This window comes from Centroberyx affinis, unplaced genomic scaffold, assembly GCF_046629955.1.
Source record: "Centroberyx affinis isolate AG114_WGS23_722 - 3 ecotype Tasmania unplaced genomic scaffold, CSIRO-AGI_Caff_v1 ptg004275l_1, whole genome shotgun sequence".
Taxonomy (NCBI): Eukaryota; Metazoa; Chordata; class Actinopteri; order Beryciformes; family Berycidae; genus Centroberyx; species Centroberyx affinis.
This window is the reverse complement of record NW_027281998.1, coordinates 128,203-152,934: the sequence shown is the minus strand read 5'-3', so window position 1 is coordinate 152,934 and position 24,732 is coordinate 128,203. Positions and strand designations below refer to the sequence as shown.

The 24,732-nt window shown below is 41.1% G+C and overlaps 3 protein-coding genes across 7 annotated transcripts; 2 read left to right on the top strand and 1 right to left on the bottom strand.

The window, feature by feature from the left end:
* The first annotated feature begins 167 nt into the window (after positions 1-167).
* ppih (peptidylprolyl isomerase H (cyclophilin H)) lies at positions 168-14,930 on the top strand. The gene is made up of 9 exons (XM_071543237.1): positions 168-346; positions 9,035-9,099; positions 9,352-9,375; positions 10,737-10,781; positions 11,674-11,716; positions 12,929-13,021; positions 13,332-13,419; positions 13,541-13,581; positions 14,717-14,930. The coding sequence occupies exons 1-9, from the start codon at positions 281-283 to the stop codon at positions 14,783-14,785; spliced, it is 534 nt and encodes a 177-aa protein (XP_071399338.1). The 5' UTR covers positions 168-280; the 3' UTR covers positions 14,786-14,930.
* On the bottom strand, positions 1,635-8,121 carry LOC139664419 (probable G-protein coupled receptor 160). Of its 2 annotated transcripts, none has more exons than XM_071543241.1 (2): positions 7,988-8,121; positions 1,635-5,317 (listed from the first exon to the last, which is right to left on the bottom strand). In XM_071543241.1, exon 2 carries the CDS (start codon positions 5,261-5,263, stop codon positions 4,151-4,153), a length of 1,113 nt encoding a protein of 370 aa, XP_071399342.1. In that variant the 5' UTR covers positions 5,264-5,317; positions 7,988-8,121; the 3' UTR covers positions 1,635-4,150. The 2 variants fall into 2 exon arrangements, with proteins under 2 accessions (XP_071399342.1, XP_071399341.1); XM_071543240.1 differs by lacking the exon at positions 7,988-8,121 and adding an exon at positions 6,541-6,710.
* Positions 14,931-18,703: 3,773 nt separating the features above from the next.
* Positions 18,704-24,626, top strand: ybx1 (Y box binding protein 1). Of its 4 annotated transcripts, none has more exons than XM_071543255.1 (8): positions 18,704-18,950; positions 20,909-20,972; positions 21,239-21,272; positions 21,356-21,445; positions 21,721-22,002; positions 22,469-22,554; positions 23,020-23,306; positions 24,285-24,626. In XM_071543255.1, the coding sequence occupies exons 1-7, from the start codon at positions 18,845-18,847 to the stop codon at positions 23,258-23,260; spliced, it is 903 nt and encodes a 300-aa protein (XP_071399356.1). In that variant the 5' UTR covers positions 18,704-18,844; the 3' UTR covers positions 23,261-23,306; positions 24,285-24,626. The 4 variants fall into 4 exon arrangements, with proteins under 4 accessions (XP_071399356.1, XP_071399355.1, XP_071399354.1 ...); XM_071543254.1 differs by having other exon boundaries at positions 22,469-22,566; XM_071543253.1 differs by having other exon boundaries at positions 21,721-22,065.
* The last annotated feature ends 106 nt before the right edge of the window (positions 24,627-24,732 follow it).

Here is a 24,732-nt window from a genome sequence, read left to right as displayed (position 1 = left end):
AGTTTTTTTTTTTGTAGAGTAGATTTTGCAGTGACATTATAAATTGGCAATGTTTTATTTGACCACCAGATGGCAGTAAAAATGACATATTTGCTAGGTTTTCTGGAAGTGTGGCATTTTGTCCTAAATCTCGAGCCGTAACATGTCTCTTGTGGGCCACCGTAGGTCCTTACAGCGCAGATGCTGGGTTTTCAAATTGTTCTGGTGCGCTTCGTTTGAGCAGCGTTACTGTATATAGTTGAGTGATATATTTGTTTTCAAAAGCGCAAGAAGTATCACCATGAATGTCCAGCCAACAAATCCCAACAACCCGATTGTTTTCTTCGATATTACCATTGGAGGGCAGGTGAGTAGTGAAAGGAGACAAGCGCTCACTGTCAGTGGTGTCTGCAGTTTGCAGCTAACGTTAGCATATCAGCATATTCTCAGTGTTCAGTGTTGATTCTCGGTATGTGGCTGTTAGTCACAGCAAGGAGACAGATTTTATTTCAGAAGAGGCTGAAGGCAGCAAGACAAAAGCCTGCTCTCTAGTTGCTCAAAGGCGACGCAAGAGGGTGAGCTAACCTGGTAGCTAACGTTAGCATACTGCATATGTCCCGTGTCGCGAAATAATGACGATTCTCTCTGACCAATCACTAGTCTGTAGTCTGTTATGACTCCTGAATGCATCACTCCAGACTCTCTAACGTAAACTCCGTTCGTCAAGCCTGAATACCTTGAGCAGCATACTAATAACTTGGTTCAGATAACGTTTTATACCAGGGAACATTGCAAAGGTTATAGATGAGGGACTTGGCTTTCTCAGCTCTTTACATTGTGTTGCGCGTTTAGTACGTGTAATTACGGTATTTCCGCAGCGTTGCGCATAGAACCCAGAACCTCCTTGATACGAAAGCAACGGAGGGTCAAAGATGGCGGCGTTGCGCGGTGTGAAAAACAGACAGCCAAAACCTAAACCTCAAATTATGTTTGTACAGTAGGAGAAGATCTGATGGTTCACAGACGTATTGTCAGTATTAAGTTGCAAATCCAGTGCATTCCGTTTCTTTACATTATTCAGTTCTGTGCCAATGTGACACGTGAAGACATTTTACTGTGCAGTTCTTAAGAAAATGCAAGTTAAATTCACCTGAAAACTCAATTTACATAATGGCCATATCATAAGAGACAGCCTTTAACCCGATAGGACGTCCAGAAATCCAAGGAAGTCTTATTCAGGAAGAGTCAAACTGCGCGCCATGAAATGATTTCACTTCACGTTTTTGAGAATTTCACTAAGAAAGCTCTGAATTACTTGGAGTAATTTCCCATCTTTGACTTTTCATAGAAAATAATAATAATAAAACATTTTTAGTTGAGAAACCCAATGTATTCCCTTTCTTTACATCCAATTCCGTGCTCCAGAGGAGAAACCGGCTTTATATATTATGTATAACTGGATATCACTTGTTAGTTGACAGCCAGTGTAGAATGATCCAGCAGAGCTATCTTTGAAGAAGCTTAGATTGAGATGTAACCTTGGGAGAATAGAAATCGCAGGCAGGAGGAGAGGTGGGAATGCAAAATCCAAAAAATGTGAAATCTGAAGCTTTAATTTGAAACGTTTCTTATATTTTATACAATTAATACACATTAAACATCTTCCTGGAGATAAAATATATCCGAAAGTAGAAGAGCTGACGAACAGAAGATAGGCTACTGAATAAATACAGATTTATTAACTTGTAATATTTATTTACAGATGTAGATATTTTCCCCATTGTTGCATTCAGACAGATTTGATAGGAGTGGCAGCAGGATATGCAGATTTACTACACTGGAAAAGCAGGTTGGGTGGGCAGGTGTGTACTGTTTTTAAAAGAAGAGTAGATGGATGGTAGCTCACAACCTGCCTGAACTACTGCATGCCAGTGTATGGGGACTGTTGAGACTTGAAAAACTTGTCTATCCTTCTCACAAAATTAATTATTAATGAGCACTTTTTGAATCAGAACCACTTGAATTGCTAGATGGAATGAATACAGTAATTTGTCTTGGTGACGTAGTGATATGTTGACAGCTTAGTTTCACAGTACATACTAACACACGCAGTGCAAAGACAACAGAATGTAGTATACAGTGCATCATCTACCATGGACAGAAACCATCACTGTATGAATAAACAGCACATTTGACATTCTGTAGCTGTGTGAGTTTGAGCAGCACGGGATATAGATAGTTCTATGGCTGAAACAGTGTGAGTCACAGTGTGCAAGGTTTGAAGTTGTACAGTTGCATCCTATTGTACAGTTTTTGTATTAAGGCAAGATTTGCGAAATATCAGTTTAGGTAATAATAAAATGCATGATAATATATAGTGGCATTAGTAAGGTTTACAGGCAATTCCATTGGATGAGGAGGAGGAGTGAAGTGAGGTGGATAAGATGCTGGAGCAGAGGTGTGCCAGGCGATAATGGAGGATGTGATGATGATGATTATTGATCTATAAGTATGGACCAGGAGTGTGTGTGAGCTGCTGAGCTTCCTCAGTTGTGATACATCCTATTAAAGCTAGCAATGGTCAAAAGCCACAAAATACCACATAGGGTCTGACCTCCCAGGCAGGGACCAACAAAGTATCAACTTTTTTTGGGGTCCAAGCACTGTAGGCGCTGGAATGGTATTGTTTTTGTTAGGATTCATTTTCTGCCTTAAAATGATCTGTACCTCAAAATCTGAGAACCATCAAATTTGGTGAATGGGTTTCAATTCTCTCCCTCTACTCAGGCAAAAACAACTCCACTGATCGGCCAGATGGTGAACTCCAGCTTGACCACAAGGTGGAGTTGACACAGTGGCTCCTTTTTTTTTTTTAAGAATATTTTTTTTACAGCCACAGTAGAGAAGGACAGGAATGGCTCAGGGGGATAGAGAGGGGGATGACATGTGAAAAAAGTCATGGGTTGGATTTGAACCCGGGATGTCACGGTTAGCCAACTGAGCCACCAGGACGCCCCCTGGTTTTTTTTTAAATAATTTAATTGTCTGTAAGCTGTAAACAAGGACTTTTTTTTTTTTTTTTTTTTTTACAGCCTATTTTTTGTGTGAGTTTATGTCTATCTATAATCTTAGTAAACTCATTTACTAGTCATGTACAACCAGTAAGATTGGCTTTAGCATGTGATCACTAGTAGATGTATTATATTTTGTAATTTTAAAAATTCACTATTATCAACCAATAAGGCTACATTTATAGCTGCCTAACAGGCTAGGTCAGTCCACGTCTGCAGCTTATGCTCTTTGTCTGTGAGTGAATACAGACTGAGCATGACAGAAAAACTTCAGTCACGTTGTAAAATCCTCATAGGAGAGGAGTCATAGATCATTTAGAATGCTTTGACAGTTTTTTTTTATACATTTGGGCGTTATGAGTTTAAAACAAAACAAGCAAAATGCATAATGGCCATAAACACGGCCGTCTGGAAATATATAGCAGGTAGTTTATTGAGTTGCCGTTTGCAAGCCATGCATGTTTAGGGACAGAAAATCAAAGGGATTGGATATAAATCATTAATCATATTAGGGTTTCCTCATACTCTACAATTCTCTTTGAAATTAACGATAAACATACATGAACCTAGAAGGTTTTACGTTTTAGGGTTTTAGTTTTTTTCCTAGAATTATTTACAAAGTTATCCTCACTGCACATTCTTGCCATTTTTCAGCATTACCTTCCTACACACATCTTCACACTTGGAAACCACCCAGTGCAATCACAGTCTTCTCTTGTTAGAACATTTCGCAGTTAAATGATTTGCTCAAGGGCACTTCGATATTTGTTGAGGGAAGGAAGAGAGAGGCACACATTCTCCCTGTCAAGATTTTTACAGCCAGTCTGTCGGGCAAAAGTTAGAAGCTTTGCTCTTCACAGTCTGATTGAACTTGGTTATCCATTGATGGATGTTAGCAAATGTGGTGTTGCTTCCTTATTTTGGTGGAATTTTGCTGCCTCCGGTCTTGAATTAATGGTCTCCACTTGCAGTATATCAAGTCTATGGTTTAGTCATTAGAGGCCAGACAGGTTAATCTCTGGAGAGATTAACCTGTTTCCAGACTGTTAAAACTACTGTATCTAAGATGGTGGTTGGTTGATTTTTTTCTTTGCTTTGCCTCACACATATAGAAGTGTGTTTCTCTTGCCCTCTGATGGGTTAAAGACAGCGATGGGGAGTTTCTGCTGGTGTGTCCCTCTACTCAAGTGCCAGTAAACGCGCCATAAACAAACATCGTCTGGGAGGCGACAGTATGGTCCTAGCCTGTTGCTCTTTACCCAGAACACCGCACCAACCAGTAGACTGTTGGTGCTCTCCAGCCACAGAAGGTTGACGATGATGTAGGCAGGTACTCCAAAGCCTAAGAGCTGGCAGACCACAGATATGATCAGGTAAGGCATCCATATTGAAGCAAAGCCCAGTGTTAAGCTGAGGAACAGAGGCGGCCGCTGCTGGACAGTCTCCACCAGGAAACTGTCCTCACCACTTTCTGTCTCGGTGTACATGATGGAATTGAACAGCAAGTCGCTCTTCTGGTTCTCTTGAGGTTCTTCCCTCTGGTCAGATAACCTGTTGGCCTCTTTCATCCACCGGGGAATCCTCGACCAATAGGGCAGCAGTGTGGAAGTTACTGCTATGAAAAGCCCCAAAACAAAGTAGACAGCAAGCGTCGACTCCTGCACTTCACACACCAGAGCCTTTGCCCCTCCTGAATACTCGATTTCCAGCAGGTCAGGTGTCACTGATCCGAAGGAGTAAACAACAGCTAACACCCACACCAGCAAGGTGAAGACCATGTTCCTTAGGGATTTGCAGCAGGGGCTCTGGTTGCCAATGCAATTGTTATTGTTATCCTCTGAGATGTAGTCCAGTAAACCCAGGCACATCATGGGCAGCGGCAGTGCAGCGTATGTGGCCGAGGCGTGAGCCAGGAGGAAGCAGACTGACACAGGAGACTGTTGAGACCCAAGAAACCACACAGTTGTCAAGGACCAGGCCATCACCACGTCGGCCATGGCGATGGACAGGCCGCACATACTTAAAAAGGAAGTATGCAGTCTGCGCCAGCATAGGAACAAGACTGTTGCATCCAAGCCCGCCTTGAAGAGCATGAGGGTCAGATAATGCCCAGTGTTGTCTGCGTGACAGCTGCCCTTCCCGTCCCAGTGCTCGATGATGCCCAGCATTTTGACGATGTGGCTTTCCTGAGGTATTGGCAACCCAGTCGACATTTAAACTATTTCTCTATCGATGCTCAGTCCAGCACCACGATGCTTCAGAAAATGCTGTCAAAGACAAGATGATAATGGTTAGCAGCTTCAAAAATACAAATGAAAAAACTGCAATTATCAGGAGGCACTCATTCATGTAGTTGCGTGGGCCACCTCATACGCCAATCGGCTGACATTTGCGGTCTGTCATTTGTCATGTATGGAGTGGCAGGATGGTTTGAGTAGAGGTGCAGCCCTGAAATGAGCAGAACATCCATGTGAAACTATAGATGCTCAGAATCGTCTTGAGTAGACTAAAAGAGCAGACTGGATTCTTACCACCCTTTGCATCAAAGATGTACAAAACTTGGCATTGGTTTACCAAGAAAACTCAAAAAGGTGAAACCGTGTGTACTGTGTACACATTTTTTATATGATTTATAAAACATGGTATATCCTATTTGCCCATACCTTTCTTGGTATAAGTCATAAACATCATGGATTTGTACGTGATAACTAAATCAGTGTCTATACCCTGTCAGAGGCTAATGATCATTCAGTTTAGGCTTTTTATGAGTAGGACTACAGTGCGTTTTTTAACCTATTACTACCATTTGGAGTCATATCCCACACTTGGTTCAAGTAGGCACAAGCATTGTCACTCCAAATTTGTTAGTGAAAGAGCAAAAAACTAAATCATCCATTGAGAACTAGACAAACAAAGAATGACCGGAGAAAGCCTCTGCAAACTTCACACTGCAGACACATTTGATACAAATGCACCAACATATTATGATACAGTACTGACATTGATCAAGTTGACAGTTTATCATTGATCTGGTAATGATCTGGTGGTTGCTGGTGCACTTTGTCTTTTTTGAGGATATTGAGTCTTCTCCTTGAAGTTCTGTAATACTGTCACACAAATGGTTCTCAAGTGGATTATTTGTCTCACACTTTAGTCTGCCATATACGCTGTCATTTTACACCAAAATATCTTGAAAATATAGTCTGACCTGCCTTTTTTTCATACGTTGTGTCAGTATTTCATATTGAAATCTTACATCGATGTTGTCATTCATTTCAGTGACACACACACACTGTCCTGAATTTCTAGCATTTTGAGTTTAACTGCAGGACAGTTACGTATTTCCACATGCAGTGCCATTTTAATTGTAGCATTCACTGCAGGTAAAACAGGTTCTGCCATTTGAAACATACAACATTTGGATACTCTGCACAGCACAACAAATAAAATTAAGTTACTTCCACATTGTGTGACACTAATGTGCCTCTACCTGTATGTCCAGGGTTTCCTAGTCCAGTGTGTTTCAGTGGAGATCCAGATGCTACACCAGTGCCTAACTCTCTGCTGTTATGTAAACCAGATGCCTTGTGTGCTCTTGTCAAGGCTTGCCAGCGAAAGAGTTGAGGTGTGTGACTGCCTGGTGTGTCAGGTGGAGCAACTCCCTTTAGGACAGTAGTTGTATCCAGGCAGCTCATTATGGCCCCACCTTCCTTTGTGAAACCAAGCAACTTCTATGATACGCCTGCTGTGTCTTTAAGGAAGTATGTTGTCGGTGTTCCCCGCCCACATGGCCCAGAGGTTGGGCTAGACCTTGGGTAGGTTATGTTGATTTGCATTATCCTGCTGTAGATGAACTGCATGACGGCATCACACCCTCTCCTAACGATGCCATGTGTGGAGGCCGCATTTTCTGGTTGGGTTTGTTTAGCTGCGCTCTGTCCCTAGAAAACTACACTAGAAACCCAGGAAACCGTGTGAAATCATACGAGTGTTGAACATATGAGGCCAAAGGAAGTTCTTGCTTCCCTCAACAGACAAAAAAAGAATAATGCTATGCCTACTTTTTAATGAAATGTACTGGTATTGAGCTGGCACAGAATCAACCAAGTCAAAATGTAGCCTAGGGGGTTTTAAAAAAATATATACTTTACCTCTGGTTACATTATTAACCTTACTAATATATTTTTGTTATTTAAGTGGGTATTTTATAATATAAATTGGTTCAGAAAAGTAGCTTGTACAGTTTGCTGACTTGAACACTTGCTGCTAACATTTTAAATTGACTCCAATAGACTTATCATCCTGCAACAGTGAGGATATAATCAACCAATGATCTATTTTAACAGAAATAATCACTAATGGTTTGCTCTATTCCAAATATGATTCTTCCAAGAGTTTGCTTGGCCCTGCATGTGCAGCCAATTTACACAACTTCACAGTCTTATTATTGTACAACCTGTTTCTAGGTCCTGCTTTAGTTTGTTTGCTCTGTTATCACAGAGTAAATGTTAATGTTCACATGTTTTGGCCCATATGTCAGGCTGCAAGGGTCTGACAGAAGAGATAAGAGCAGGTGTGGCAGATGTGGCCATTTTAGTTTGCATTTTCGACTCTTTAACATGATGGTTGAGAGTGAAACCTTTGTGTCATCTCCGTGCATTCAAAATGGAGTACTTGATACTTTTCAGGTAGTTATCTTCCTTAGCTTTTTGTTTCAGCTTCAAGGCCTGTGAAGTTGATCCTTTAAATTTGGCAACCTTCCAGCATTACAAAGTGCAACAAAAGTTGTTAAACAATATAAGTTCTTCAGGATTTAGATATAAAGATAAAAAACAGGGAAGCCTATTGCCATTTGAAATATTATCTGATAAAAAACTTTTGCTAACTGTTATATAAAGTTATATAAAGTTATTTTTAGACGATTAGCTTAATCTTACCTGTTGTCAGGCAGCTTGACATTAGTGGACATTACACTCCAGCCAGAGAAAGCTATCCACAGATTAGTATTTTCATGTTTGTGATCATTGTTTCCTCCTCTGCAACAGTCAGGTTTTGTATTTCAACATTTGATATCCTAGACACTATGAATGTATGGTCTATACCGCAAAGGCAAGAGACCCAGTGACGGTCAGTTTTACTGTGAGTCGTCAGCAGGGAGAGTTGTGTAGTGATGTCTTTTGGACAAACCACTCTTTTCATACCAGCATATTGTTTGTTTTCACACACACCACACACACACACGTTGCTGTGACAGCCCGAGATATGCACGCTCCAGACGTCTCTTCTGTCCTCCAATTGCACGCTTCTGTGGGTTGTAGGAAGACACCCAGGCTGCTGAACACACACACATACACATTTAATAGCATGATAGATAAGCAGGACTTTGAACACAAAGCCCATAAAGGATTTTTTTGTCCAGTAATGTGTTGCATAAAGAGCTTGGAAACCTCTCATTCACAACCCTATATTATGTATGCGCTGACCATTGGTAAATGCCGTCAGAATTGGGACAAAATGGTTTGTATTGTCCAGATGAAACAGAGTCTCGCAAGTTAACAATGGAAGCTGTTTTGTCATGTTAGTTAAGTCGAAGCTTGGGTTTTTCTGCAAAGTCAAGACAGAACCGAAACGTATTATAGGAACAAGCTTGTCTGATTCATTTATCAGCTGCGTGCTATTGTTAGGGATTTGAGGCTAAGAAATTGTATGGCAGTTGTTCAGTATCATATATCATATATCACTAGGGCTTATCCTTAACCGAAACACTGGTACCACGCCTTACAAACTGGTTGGGCCAGGTTAAGCTGTCAGTTTCATGTAGCATAGCTATAGGAGCACGAATGACCTGTTTCCATTCAAAAGATGGGGCCTGTTCCCCTGGGGCAACGCAGTGTACCTTATCTTTTAGGCATCTCTATTCACTGAGTCTCTTTGGTGTGCTTGTGGTCAACTGTTTTGACATAGTTCGCTCAACTGTTTTTCAGGAAGTCGGACGAATGAAGATTGAACTGTTTGCTGATGTGGTTCCAAAGACAGCAGAGAATTTCCGGTAAGGAGCGAATCAGCATAATTGACTGCTCACACTGTGTCATCCAATCACTGTCTGGCTCAAAGTTAAATTTTTTACACAGTGATATCAATAGTTAAAAGATCTCCCATGTGAAAAGATAGCATCGAGCATACTTATTTATATTGTCACAGTTGTTTTGCCATATATGTTAATATGCATAACGTATTGCTTTTATAAAGGCCATTTTTGAATTGGGAAAGATGTTACTTATGGCTTCTCCATCTCTTACAGGCAGTTTTGCACGGGAGAGTTCAGGTAAGGTGGTGAAGTGCCACATTCATTGATGGTACAGAAACACAGATTCAACATCTTGCAGAGTAAACTAATCACTCATTCAACCCACAATGTCTGCTGCCAGCTGTTAAACATGGTGGTGGATCTGTAATGTTATGGGCAGCCATCTTGTAAGAGTCATTAGGTTTGATGAGTGCTCTGTATGGTAATGTAACCTCCAAGGAATATGAGGCAATTTCATAACACTGGTCCTTCATGATGTTCCCATATTTCAACATAATGCCACCATACACGCTGCTAAACAAATTCAAGTGTGGTTTAATGAACACCAGGATGAATCTAACCTCCCCAGTTAACAGATCTAAACATTTAATTTTCATGAGAAGTAGATTTCCACCTCCTTCATCCCTCAAAGAACTGGGGGCTTTCCTTCTCAAAGAAAGGTCCAATATCCCATACATTGTTCAGGACTTGTATGGCAGTTTGCCAAGGAGGATTGAATGGCTGTAGGTGGCCCTACCCCATATAGCTACTTGATATTCATATGTTGTTAGGAGCTTTCCTTACTTTGTTCACCTACCCTTTGTTTACCTAGCCTTCCCTCTCACTCAGGCCATTCACTTGTAATCAAATAAGACAAAGCAGAGGTTGATTTGACTGAAATATCCCCTTTTTAACCTTTGTTTATTCAGGGTCTGCTGAGCTCTTTTTCAGCACTGCCCTGCTTCACTGTAATTGTTCACAGTGACACCATTCAATTGTTGGAGGGAAGAGTGTTAATTATTCATATTCACCACTCAGATGTACCTCAGTCAGTCCAGGGATGTCAACCAGAGACCTTAGGAACTGTCAGACAAATTACACTGAACATGTGGTTAAAGGATGTGTGACATGGGCTCGATTTTTATTATTAGATGCTAAGCAGTTTAGCTAAGCTGACTAGCTAGCTATTGGTCACATGTCAAATCCATGACAGTGCGACTTGAGTTTTCTGCAACATTCAGCTGCTGTTATGTCCTTTTTTTTTTCTTCAGAATTAGTCATGTATTTAATCACAGCAAAAAGTTATCAAGTTCTCCTTGTATATTATCCTGCTTTCTTTCTGAAATATTTACATGACATACAAAGACATTCAGTAGCCTAAAACAACTTATGCCAGGATATTTCTTGATAATTGATTGCATAATAAACAGGACTTGCTGGCGTGTGTTAATTTCCCACCCAGGTATTTAGTGATGCCTCCTACCTAACCCAAACTAGAGTTCAAACATGTTACCAAACCTGTCTTGTGGAAAACAGAAGTGGAGAGATGGGGCAGCAGGTTATATGTTTGTGTTTACCATTAACTCCATCTTGTTCTGTCTTAAACTTGTGTCCTGCAGGAAAGATGGCGTCCCTATTGGTTACAAAGGCTGCACATTCCACAGGTACGCTGCCAGTAAGATTTGCATACCAAGCTCACATTGTACTGGGATGTTGGAAAAGTGATGTGAATTTATTTGAACCAGAAATCATACAGAAAAACAGTGTTTCTCTTAATCTCTGATTTCCAAACCATCTGGTGTTTGTAAAGTGTTATTTAAACTTTGGTAGAACATTTCTTTTCAGGAACAGCCTCCCCTGGGGATCCACTGTCACCACTGGCATTCACACTGTTTATGTCCCAGTTTACCTTAATATTTCCTTACTGTTTATTGTTCTAAACCACAAAAATTACTTATTGAAAAGTAGGATCCTGGGGAGAATTAAATAATATTACTTTTCTGTATTCGCTGGTTCAGCTTTTCTGTGTTTGCTGAAATAATGTTTTTGAGTAGGTTTTCAAAATGAAAGTGATGAACATGATGCCGACCATTGATCACGTTGAGCACTTTTGTTAGCCGACCATTCACAAGGTCTTTACACCAGTACAGCAATAATACCTGAGTGGACAATCTGTACTGTGATTATGGGTACAATGGAGATGGAATAATGTAATCCTGTCAGCAGCACTGAAGCACCCATAATCTCATTAAAGAACATCCTCAAGAGTATTATGGTATTTATTCAGCGGTTACTAATGCATGTGCACTGCCTGAATTTTCTTTTGAAAGAATACATACATAGGAATAAAAAACAAAACAGGAGAAATAATAAACATTATAAACAACAAACATAATAAACAACAACAACAGCTGACTAGTTCCCTGGTTACCACAGAAGTGGGCATAGTAACCACTACAGGCTTGTAGTGTTTTATGGGAATTATCAGCACAACCAACCAGACAGATTGCTTGGCTGAAAGCACCTTACTGATGTGTTTTTATTGCTCCCTGGTAGGGTGATCAAAGACTTCATGATCCAGGGAGGGGATTTCGTAAATGTGAGTACCTACACACTTCTTCCTCTGTCTGGTTAATTATTGTTCTGTCTCTACGACAGATGTCTCTTTCGCTAGGAAAGTGCAATTCAAAGTATGTTTTTTTTTTGCATCTCTCCATATCAACATTTCTGTCTGGGATTAAGGCTGTAATAATCAATATTTCAGAACTTTTAGGACCCTGAAGTGCCATATTACTCACAATATAACTAATTTGTTTCTGTGGTTTGAATTTGTTTCCTTGCATATCTCTGAGACACTCATACATGTACACATGCATGGGCAGGGCCACTTTGGCTGTAACAGAGATCCAGCTTGTTGGCCACCAGTTGGGGGGGGAAGTGTGTGTAACCACAGGGCCTCCCTGCTGCTAGGCCATCAGTACAACCTTCTGTCATAGACCAGAAACTCAGCTGGTTCCACCCTAGATGTCTATCTGCTATGAGCACTGAACCTCACCTGAATGGATGAAATAGGTCAATGCAAACTCAATTGTAGAAGTAAGAAAAGATATTTTCTGATAGGAATACTTCTTGGAGGATACCACTGCCAAATGGATCCAATTGAATCTGATAATACAGCTCGATTGAGGTAAAGCAAGATTGTGTCATAGCCAAAATGAGTGCCATTTTTAGAGCATAAAAAAAAATCTAAACTTAAAAATCATTATGATATAGTTGAGCTTTTTCATGCCTGAGTACAAGGTGACAGGTATGTGGGAGAAGGCTGTAGGTTGACCAAAAAAAAAAATAAAGCTCCTGTACACTGTCTACTCTAATTGCAAAGTTCAGTAGATGGTGTGCGGGAGCTTCTTTTAAAAGACAACCTGATGAAGGTCCTACTACCAAAACATTGTCAATAAAGATGCTGTAATTGCAAGGTTCAGTAGACAGTGTGTGTGGGAGTTTTTTCTCTCTTTAAAATGATCATGGTGAAATATGTATGTTGTTGTAGTGACCATCAATGATTTTTACACAACTCTGAAACTCTACAGTACTACAGCCTATCGTCCTGAATGAAATTTGCATGACACCATGATGCAAGATAAAACCCCAGCTGCCTTTTGAATTCAGCAGGAGGCTAAATATTTCCATCTCTCGCCCTGTAGTGGACATGTGGTGAACTACATCTTCATTTTATGAATGCTTGGCTTCAATGGTTTTCTAAATCTCCTATGCGAGCCCTAACCTATGTACTGTTTGTCTTTTTGTGCAGGGTGATGGCACTGGCATCTGCAGCGTCTACAGAGGTCCGTTTGCAGATGAAAACTTCAGGATGAAGCATAATGCCCCTGGTCTTCTGTCCATGGTGTGTAAGATCAATGCTCTTATATTAGTACACTGCCTCCCTGAATCAAAAAGGGTCAATGTACTTTCTCAAAAAGTGGATTTACTTCAAAACCCAAAAGAATTTCTTCCTAAACAGTTAATATATCCCATATTGCATGCAGTAATTTAGAATTAATGTTCTTGGTTTTACATTTGGATCTAAATTCATTGAAAGTGAACCCAAACCTGATAGACAAACAGATGTTTTAAAACTCCCAGTCTTTCACAGTAATATTGGTCTTACTCTTATTTGGACGCTAACAAAGCTTCTCCCAAAAATTGTCCTTCAGGCAAATAGTGGTCCTGGAACAAATGGGTGTCAGTTTTTCATCACCTGTACCAAATGTGACTGGTTAGATGGAAAGCATGTGGTTTTCGGTGAGTACAATGTGAATTATGTTCCCATATTCTATCTGTGATAAACTGTATTTGCATTCATTTGTGTGTCAGAATTGAATTTCCATACATGCTGATTATTTCATTCATGGCAATATTTCAGGAAAAGTGGTCGATGGTTTGCTGGTCATGAGAAAAATTGAGGTAAAAACTCTCATTTTAATATTTATTAGTTTGGGATTTTCAGGGTTGTCAGTGCCCCAAATGTACAGAGAGTACAAAATGTTCTCATAGTCCTCTGCTGCCCATTGTTTGCCATATTTGTGTCCATATGTTTTTGGCTCTCTTTTTTTGATATAAAGAAGAATCACGTCTATCTAACAATCAGACTTCTCAAATGATGATGAATTCATTTGAGTATCACTGCAGAGCTCCAGATTTTTTGTGTCTAGTCTTGCGACCACAATGCTGCAGTGGCTCAATATGGCCGTCCGTTGTTAACAGTGTTTTCATTCCCTCTGCTGGTCAAGACACGCCACTTCAGATTGCTACAGCGTCACTAACATGCTGTATGCTCTTAACATATTTTCATGCTGCCTTGACAACTGTCAAGGAGAACAAGGGAAACCTGGTTGTCAAAGCAGGGATTGGTGTTTGATGCTCCAAATTTCTTTGTTATTTTCCTACATTTTTCAATTGAGGAGCTCGTTAGAGAAACAAATGTCAGTGTAGAGCGCTGAAGTCCAACATTTTGCTGAGGGAAAAGAAATTTACCCAACTTCTTCCAAATCCTCTCAAATTAAAGCAAATTATTATATTATATTATATTATATTATATTATATTATATTATATTATATTATATTATATTATATTATATTATATTATATTATATAGATTCACTGTGAATGAAAAGTACAGTACAAATAAAATGTATTCTTCTTCATTATTATATTCATGTACTATTATATTTGGCAGAAATATATCAGTCAATAAGTTTTACACATATCTTTAAGCAATTCATTATTGCAATAGGATTGTGTATGTCAGACTGTAGCAAGCATGTTCAATATTTTGAATTTGCTTAGCTGCATCTAGCTGTCCAGAACATTTCAATCCCAAATTTTTCAGAACTGATGTCCCACCCTGACTGTAACCGAAATATTGACATTCAACCAAATCATACTCTGCTTCACATTTTAGCAATAAGTAATTAGAGATTAGACGAGATTAGATTCTGTCCATAAACTACCATTCCTCATTTTAGTTGGGTTTAATGTTTGTGTAGTCGTTTCAGAGTCGAGTGTTTTGTCCTACATCTTTGCTCCTTACTCCCAACAGAACGTTCCTACGGGTCCCAACAACAAACCCAAGCTCCCCATCCTCATTGCCCAGTGTGGAGAGATGTGATCCAGCTCCTCACAACACCATCCAGTTTCAATGTGAAACTTATACAACCTCTGTACACATGAACCAGTGTCTTATCATTCATAAGTTTCCCTCACTAAACCTCAACCTGATGTTTTTTTCCATAAATGAATGGCTGTAGGGATGTAATCTCCCATAATGCACCATGAAGTACATTATACAACTCAGCAGTGCATCATTTCCTGTAATGGTCATAGATTGTCGATGGGTTTGGTAGATTTAATTCCACGTTAACTGATGCATCAAAAACCCAGATTCACATCATGTCTGGTGGGTTGTTGTACTGACTGAATTTAGTTAATTTATGGGTTTGACGGTTTAGTTTGAAAATGGGTAATGTGGAAACTTTCTGTTCAATTTTAGGACAATTGCGTATCCTGTGATGGAAGGACAAATGAGAAATGGTGACTTTGTTCAAGCTTCAAGAAAGACTTAGATGGCATGTGAACGATTCCCATTCATAATTCAGTCACACTTTGTATCAAGTTGTTGATCAATAAATTGTTTTACATTTTTATAAATCTTTGCAGCAGATCTTGTTTGTTTAAGAAGGCGGTGACTCAGATCTGTAGATGTCACTGGGGTAAAGAGCTTTTTAAGATCATTAGGTTAGTTTGTCAGTTTGTTCGACTGAACCCCCAATAATTATAATGTGTGTGTATATGTATATATACACACTCACCGAGCACTTTATTAGGAACACCTGTACACCTGCTTATTCATGCAATTATCCATTCAGCCAATCATGTGGCAGCAGTGCAATGCATAAGATCATGCAGGTACAGGTCAGCAGCTTTAGTTAACGTTCACATCAAACATCAGAATGGGGAAAAAATGTGATCTCAGTGACTTTGACCGTGGCATGGTTGTTGGTGACAGACGGGCTGCTTTGAGTATTTCTGAAACTGCTGATCTCCTGGGATTTTCACACACAACAGTCTCTAGAGGTTATACAGAATGGTGCAAAAAAACAAAAAACATCCAGTGAGCGGCAGTTCTGCGGACGGAAACGCCTTGTTGATGAGAGAGGTCAGAGGAGAATGACCAGCCTGGTTGGAGCTGACAGAAAGGCGACAGTAACTCAGATAACCTCTTTACAACTGTGGTGAGCAGAAAAGCATCTCAGAATGCAACACGTCAAACCTGGAGGCGGATGTCACTTTGGTAGCCGGTTGACACTGAGCTGAAAGTTGATACCTACCCAGTATTAGTAAGGTGTTCCTAATATATATATATGTATATAATTTTAAAAGTATGCATGTTTGATTAGATTTGTCATTAGGCGCATTGCAGTAACATGGAATTTGAATTGCTGTCAACTATGGTGACGCCTAAAACTGACAAGACATTGCCTTCCTTATTTCATTTGTTGCATTGAAACTCATCGCCTACACATGGTTGGAAACTTTGTTTTGATATCAGAATAGAATATAATAGAACTCTATTGTCCACCGCAGTGCAAATTTGCCTTTGGCTTCACAGGTTGGTTAAAATGTGACACAATACAATAAAAAAAAAATGCAATACAACACACAAAAAGAGTAAGAGTACAACATGGGATGAAGGACCTTTCAACTTCATTTCTGATACTGTGAGAACATTGTGAACCCAGTAGTGAATTGTGAATTATTTTGTGAGTATACAGTTATTATTTTCTGAGTATATTGTTAAAGCCTTGTTTGTCATATTGTGCTTAATTTCCTTCCTCTGATGAATCAGTTTCTGCAACAACTGAACCATAGAAAATATGGGAATATTGTCCTAACAGTTGATAGCTTGAAAAACACAAGAGACTGGATTTATCAGGGTGGGACTGTGCACATATGTATAGTCGGCCTCTACATCCACAGTGGACAATAATCAAGCCCGTCCTCACCGTTGTCTTTCTCAAAGGAGAGCGTTTACAGTGAGAGGCACAAGAGTCCTCCAAGCCGCTCTCTCTCCCCACTGCCAAGCACTCCTCTGCTGAACTTATGGCTACCTCTTATCCCAGCCCTACATACAAATCCAGCCCACCAGAACCCCTCCCCCACCCGCGCTCTCCCTCTTCTGCCTTGGACCCCGTTCCCTTGGCACAAAAGAATCCTTTCAGATGGAGGCTCTGTTCTCTTATGGAGGCAGGAAGAGTTTTTTTTTGGGGGGGTAGGGTGGGTGGGGGGGTCCTCTCTCTCTTCGTGGGGAGGCTTTCTGGGGTCAATGCTAAAGCCCATCTTTGTGTGGGAGAACAGGGCTCGGCCATTAACAACGAGCTCTTCACACATCAACCAGTGCTCATAAACAGTGCCAGTGGAGCATTAACATGACAATGGGTGGGGGTTGGTGGGGGTTGTCTCACACTCAGTCTGGGTCTGTCTGCTCCGTGCTGCTGGAAGTGGAGGCTCTCTGAATTCACTGGCTAAAGCTGAGGATAATGACTGCATTTAACTAAGTGTACTGTGCTGGGCGATTTGATTGGAGAAGCAAATTGTATGTTATTACGTAAGGATTTCGTGTGACTATTTGGGCTTTTGTGTGTATACCCTTATAATTTAAGAAGGGTTATCATCTGAGAAACAGAAATGTAGGGCATGCAATATTTGAAATATCCTCTCCGTAAATCCCCAGTGATTCCAGGATACAATAAAATTAGATGCTCAGTGTTTAAATTGTAAAGGGACTTATGGTTAATGTTCATCATGGGTGCTTATTTCCCCTGTAGATAACACACACTGTAACATAACAATGGGAACAAAAACATCCAAAACAGTCAAGTGATGATTTGGATTGATCTTTTTGCAAAAGGTGCAATACTAAATTACAGTATATATTATAGTATTATAGTAACTATTTGAGAAATTTCCTATGGTGTGGAATAATGAACACAGTTGTTCTCTGTGTAGGTGTTACATTGCTGCTGACATTCAAGCGCTGTGTATAGGCCGACGAGGACTTAAAATTCAGCACAGCACACTGAATGGAGCTCTCTTCCCATTCCTATCATGCATATAGATGTTTTAGAAGTACAAGCGTGTGAGAATCTAATCATTATGATACAGTATACCCTTTATATCAATGTTCAGTAAATAAAACGTTGAGGCTTTACTACTCTTCTCCTTAATATAGGTCAGTAACTATCCCACTATACATTTCCACAGGGCTGCACAGATGGGTGGGGCTACAAACACTATGTTGAATTTCTACAACCACTTAATATTTTGTCAACAGTGATAGCAGTGAACAACCTGGATGGCAATACATAGTCAAATTGAAATTCTAAGTTTCTAATTTCCTCCAATCAAATTGATTGGAGGTCTCTCTTGAGAATGAGACCCTGTGTCTCAATGAGATTACATGTCTAAATAAAGGTTTAATTATAAAAAAAATTCTAGCTGAATTCACTGTAGGCCTATGTCTTCTTTGTATTTGTTCAGCAGAACAAGAAACTGAAAACTGAAACTGCTTTACTCAAACATCAAAAACACATTCAAAATGAGGATAGGCTATGTCTCAAAGTCATGTTGATGGGTAAACCCCCATGGGTGCCTTGCTAGACAAAACAAATTCCGGAAGCCATTGTGTTAGTATTGCATAGTATTCAGTCGAGTCTGTATGTAAAGCATTGGCTTGATTAAAGACAATTTTGTTAAAAATCAGTCTGGGAAACAGTATCTGTCCCAGAAAAAGTACTCGGTTGTCTGTCTGGCTCGTCTGGCTTTTGCATCACTGTGGGCGGTAACTATGGACAGGTACATTTTTTAGCCAATCGTTTTCAGCTAGGTCTTCTCTCAGCAGATGGACAGCTTCCTCAACCAATAGAAGCGTGTTTTCTAAGTCGTTGCAGAATCGAGCCAATTCGAAGAGAAGTTGGGCGGACCCATGACCGGGAATATTCCCTAGCATAATTTCTTATTCTGCCCAGTTCGATCGGCAACGGGAGCGGAGAGAGGGAAGCAGAGAGCCCGAAGGCAGCAGCCCCCACCACCGCCGGCCCAGGTTACCATCTAGCACCGGGAAACACACTAGAGAGTCACCGCCGGCACAAGCCATTACCAACCAGTAACCATGAGCAGCGAGGCCGAGACGCAACAACCACCGCAGCCTGCTGCCGATGCGGAGAGCCCATCCAGCCCGGCAGCCGCAGCTTCCGCGGGGGATAAGAAGGTCATCGGTAAGATTGCTGGAAACTAACGAACTAACTAGCTAGCTAGCTGACGTGTGGCTTCGGTCACCGTCGAACTGATGCGCACAAGCGTCGTTCGCTAATGTTAACTAGTTAATGTTAACCGTTGGTTATGCTAAACGACGTTAACCAGCTAACGTTAACTGTCTGACACTTGCCTTAATTCGCATAACGGCTAGCTAACGTTAAGCTACTTGAAGTTGGCTAGTAGCGAGGCGAAATAGACGTTAACTAACACGATCATTCACATGCAGTAGTTTTCTGAATCATTTTTTGGCGATGTTTGTTGTACTAGTGTTTTTGAATAAAAATGGGGTGTTTAACTGATTTTACAACGGAAACCGATTACCTCAAACAAGGGTTCATTAATTATCGTTAGCAGTGAAGCAGCGCAATGTTAACGATATAAATTCAAAAATGTCAGTTGGACGTTGGATGGTGTTGGCAACCACATAATCTGTTAGATATACGTGTTGTGTGCTGCTTAGAATTTGTCGTATTTTTTGTAATATTTCATATCCACATTACGGCTCCTAATGGTAATTCCAAGGGAGAATATACGATAGATAAAGCTAATCCTTTAGTTGGTTAATCTAGCCGGTTCATTGGCCTCCTAACCAGCCCGGCCATAGAATGCCATTGCCATGTTGCCGACCGTTAACGTTGTTTCTGGCCTTGATCATGACAGGTTTATCTGTGCTAGCGTTACTATTACTTGCTAAATAGCCAAGCAATGTTAGCTATACTGCGATGGTAGCTATCTAGCGTTTTGTAACCGTGAACCACACATGATGTGAACATGAAATTGGCTCACACGGCTACCATTGCTTGCGTCGTTAGCGAGCTATCGTTAGCTACCGGGTATCCCTTTGTTCACAGGGATGTGCTTTAGTTGCGTGTTAGCCGTTTTTTCCGTCAAGACTGTCGGGGCCCACATAGCTGGTGTAATCGGCTAAATGATTATATTAAGGCTGTCTTATCAATTCACCAAAACGCAACTGTCAAAAGGTTCACAAATTTCGCTTGGATTAACAGCTATTATTATGGCCGACTAACAGCGATGGTAGCCTGCTGGCTAACGACGCTAGCCTAGCTTGCTATTTACATGGCTGATGGGGACACCCAAAATGTCCGCCGTGATATTCTTCGGGTGTCTTTCGTCCATTAGTTGTCTGAATCGTTGACACCATTCTGGCAACAGATCTGGTTCATTGTATTCTTGACTACGGTTAGCCACAAGAGATGATATCCGATGTGCTACGACAGTTTCTGCTTGCTGGCTCTAATCCAACCACATGGTTGAGAGACCCAGTTAGCCACTTGGCTATGCTAGCGAGCCAACTGGCTTCCTGCTTGCTAGCTTCTCAGGGCGCGACACCACCACGTGTAAACGCTCAAGTACTTTTTAGCAATGTGGCTTAAAATGGGGCAGTAGGTCTCCAGTAGTTGTACCCACAAATCACCTCGTTGTTTACACAAGTGACCGTAGTGATCCTCACCCGTTGTACATTATTGGCTCTTCTACATTATTGCCGCCTCTCAAATGGACCTGCTGAAATACTGAATTCATAAGGAAGCTTTGGGTCCAGGCGAGATCAGAGCTAGTGTAACGTTAGTCCTTACTAGCTAATAATAATGCTTTTGGTTCATGCCTCACACCAAGTGCAGCTGGCATGGAACACTCCTAAGCATCAGTATCTATAAAAAGGCTGACAGTTGGGGGGTAAATATAACTTCAACATTATCTCTGGCCTTAGTTTTTCATCATCTGTCTGGTCATTTGATTCCTTTGCTGTTCTTCATCCTTAGGGATCTGAAGTATGTAGAAGCTGGTTTGCAACTGGCCAATGAAGTTGTAGCATGCCGCCCCATTAGCAGTGTAAAATGAAAAAGGAAATGACTTCTGGTTAAACCGGGTTAACTGGGTTTTTTGTGTCTCATTGCAGCAACAAAAGTCTTGGGTACAGTCAAATGGTTCAACGTCAGGAATGGATACGGTTTTATCAATAGGTAAGTGGACCCCACCCCCATCTCTGCCTCCTAAAGACACTAATATGATCTGTGTGTAGGAACATTCCCAATCCTATTATGGCTTCGATTTGCTTACAAAGCTGACCAGATGATTTGTCTGCCGGTCACAATGCTCTTGTTACGTGCAGTACTTAATTAGTCTTTACACTTGCTGGTTTAGTCACAATCTGTCCACAGATGCAATGTGGCTCAGCGGGCTACTGCTGACTGGATATAATTGAAACCCGTTTTCTTCCTTTGTTTAGGAATGATACAAAAGAGGACGTTTTTGTACACCAGGTAAGAGACCATAGCCAGTGTTTAAGTTGTTGTTCATAAATGAACTCCAATGTGAAATCTCACATGTAATGATATCATTACAGACGGCCATCAAAAAAAACAACCCAAGGAAATACCTTCGCAGTGTTGGAGATGGAGAAACTGTGGAATTTGATGTGGTTGAAGGGGAGAAGGTAAGCTATAACATCTTAATAAAACAAAACGCTTTGGTTGGGAACGAAGTGGTTATTTATTCAAAATCAAAGATCAAATTACCTTCTGTATGACCAGATTTGGAGTTGGCCTGATTATAGTTTGCAGCTTCTAACACATATATAATTCCATAATTATTAATGGATTTAATTTATTCAAAGGAGTGTTTGAGTAGTTAATTGACCTCAACACTGGGACCTATAATTAAAATATAATATTAATAAAAAAAATAAAAATCATATCATTCTGTGCACAGGGAGCAGAGGCGGCAAATGTCACCGGCCCAGGAGGCGTTCCAGTCCAGGGAAGCAAGTATGCCGCTGACAGGAACCGCTATAGGCGCTATCCCCGCAGGAGAGGCCCACCCCGTGGCGGAGAGTACCCAGAGAACTACCAGAGCGACGGCGAGGGCGAGCCAAGCAGCGGAGGCCGTGACAAGAGCAGCCGCGAGGGGGCAGAGAGCGCCCCGGAGGGAGAGACGCAGCCGCAGCAGCGCAGGCCCTCTTACCCTGGCAGACGGCGCTACCCTCCATACTTTGTACGTAGACGCTACGGCCGCCGGCCCCCGTACACCAACGCACCACGAGGAGAGATGACTGAGGTACGCCGTCACAGGGCTACTATCCTGAAGCAGGCACCCAGGGGTCCCATGACAAAGTTGGGACCCCTGTTCCAGTGATGTCATACACAACTCTCAACCCTCTCCTTTCCAACATTCACGTGGTTTTGGACAATAAATCTTGGTGTATCGGGGGCCAATATACCGCAAATTGACTCAAACAGGCCCTCGTCTCAGCTAGGAGCTATACTATGCTCTAGCATTTCTATCGGCCTCGCAGCGAAACCTTTTGAGCTGGACCATTTCAGTTCAAGATCGTGTTCAGTAGGGCAAACGCATTACGAATCTTCAAATTTATTTTGAGCCCGACTGGAAATTCCCTGTCTGTTTGGCTCTGTAAGGAGCCGCCCACCAGTTGTTGTTTGACTGATCTGTTTGCTTTCAGGGAGGTGAAGGTGACGAGAACCAGGGAGGTCCAGACCAGGGAAACAAACCAATGAGGCAGAACTACTACAGAGGCTTCCGACCAAGGTTCAGACCAAGGTTTGCATGTTGGCTTCATTGACACCGGGCTGCAACATTGGAGAGAACAGCACAATGGGCTATACTGACTTCTAAACCTTATTTTGATATCAATTGGGAGTTTTCCTACTAAAAATTTACCTTAAAGTAATTTATGCCACTCGACTTCAGAGAAGTCTGCTTTCTCCTTTATTGCAGCCTAACCTTGAATGGCAGCCGCACATACAAATAACGGTTTATGATTTTTTTTTTAACAAAAATTGTCTTGTGACTTTGAAATTGCATCTGGTCTCTTGATGACATCTGTGTAATTTGCATGACATCTGCATTCATTGTGATGCACAAAAATTTATGCAAGATTTTATGTTGTAGTTATTGCAATGCAATCGGCTTGAGATGCAGTGAATCCCAGCCTGTTGCTGCATTGCCTATGTTTTTAAACTCTCTCTATTCTTTGTGCTTGCCCCCTCCCAGAGGTCCACCACGTCCCAGACCGGTGCGGGACGGAGAGGAGGACAAGGAGAATCAGGGCGGTGAGGGCGGCCAGAACCAAGAGCCCCGCCAGCGACGCTACCGCCGCAACTTCAACTACCGCCGCAGACGCCCTCAGGCCGGCGGCAAACCCGGTCAGGAAGGCAAGGAGGCCAAGGCAGGAGGCGACCCATCCGCAGAGAAAACGTCCGCTCCCGAGGCCCAGCAGGGTGGGGCTGAGTAGGAAACGACCCGCCCACCGGCACCTACCATCTCTTAACATCGTCCGGGTGAGTCTTTGGTCTTCTGTAAATGTACTTTGTCCAACATGTGTTGATCTAGCTGGCTGTTCACTCTTGTCAGCTAGCTACAAGTGTGATGCATTTACTAATCTTCAAGTCCAGATGTTGTTGGCATGGTAAAATGAGTACTTCTGTCTTTTCTTATTGCTTTGGTTGTGTGGATTACACCGTCATATCATGATCACGTTTCAGTTTTTGTAGCAAAGTATTTTGATGTTTGTATGCCATCCTCATGTAAAGTATGGAATTGACTTTGTGGAATTGCATTTCTGGTTATTTCAACATTTTCAATTTCTTGGTCTTGTTATTTCGCTCTTTGTATAATTGTTGTGGCCTCTTTGTGCCATTGCACAGTCACTTAAATTTTTTTTTAAAATAATGCAGGGACATGAAAGCCAGACATTAGATTTTTGGCACAGCAATGAATAGTTGATTTCACGTGTTTGACCTCTGCTGTGAACATGTCAGGATAAATGGGCAACAACAGGATAAAAGCAATCTTATGGGGAAAATTATATACAAAAAGTTGATTATTTTGTGCAGCTTTTGTACCACTTTATCTGGACATAAATATACAGCTGACTGTAAAGGATGTCGACATCACATACTGAGAAGTTAAAACCATTATTTTTTTTAACAGCTGTGCCTTTAACTGAGATTATTTTGTGAAAGAGGCTGCCTAGTCTGTCATCCGCACTTTTCATTGGCTCTGTGATGGATGATCCAAAGCATGAGGTAATGCAGTGGATTTGATAAAGCAAACTGTCTGGCAGTGCAGCCCTCTGGCCATTGTCTCGCTACCGTATGAGCTGTAGCTTTTGGCTTTAGACTCGCTCCCTGCTATCTGGTGATAATGATGCAGATTTCCAATCACAGTGGTGCACAGTGTGCTACATGACTCAAACCTCATTATTCACAATGCTGAATGCAGCTGAACGACTAATTTTCCCTTTTTCTGTCTTACAGTTTTTTTGTCAACAAGAAGAAACATCAAAGATCTGAGCAATAAGAAACAGATTTGACTTGACGATCGTCACAAGCTTGCACCATGCATTTGACCAGATTACCACCGATTGCCTGCAGAATCTATGCAGACCTGTTTTTTTCCATTATTTTTACGTGACAGCTACAAAAAGTTTTGGGGAAACAGCAGATGTTTTTCTAAATCGGTCCTAAGTTTTTACACCAAATGGTTTTTAAAGAAAAAAAATGGAATTTGATATCTGGTCAGTTTGACATTTTTAAATAACTTTTTATGTATTCAAACATTTTAACAAAATGCAAGCTCAAATAAAAGTCAAAGGAGAACTGTCCCGACTGTTGGCTTTATTTCTGTCACATATATGGGCTCTAACATTGACACAAAAACATTGGATTTATGTTTAATCTCAATGAGTAACTGTCAGCTACTTTG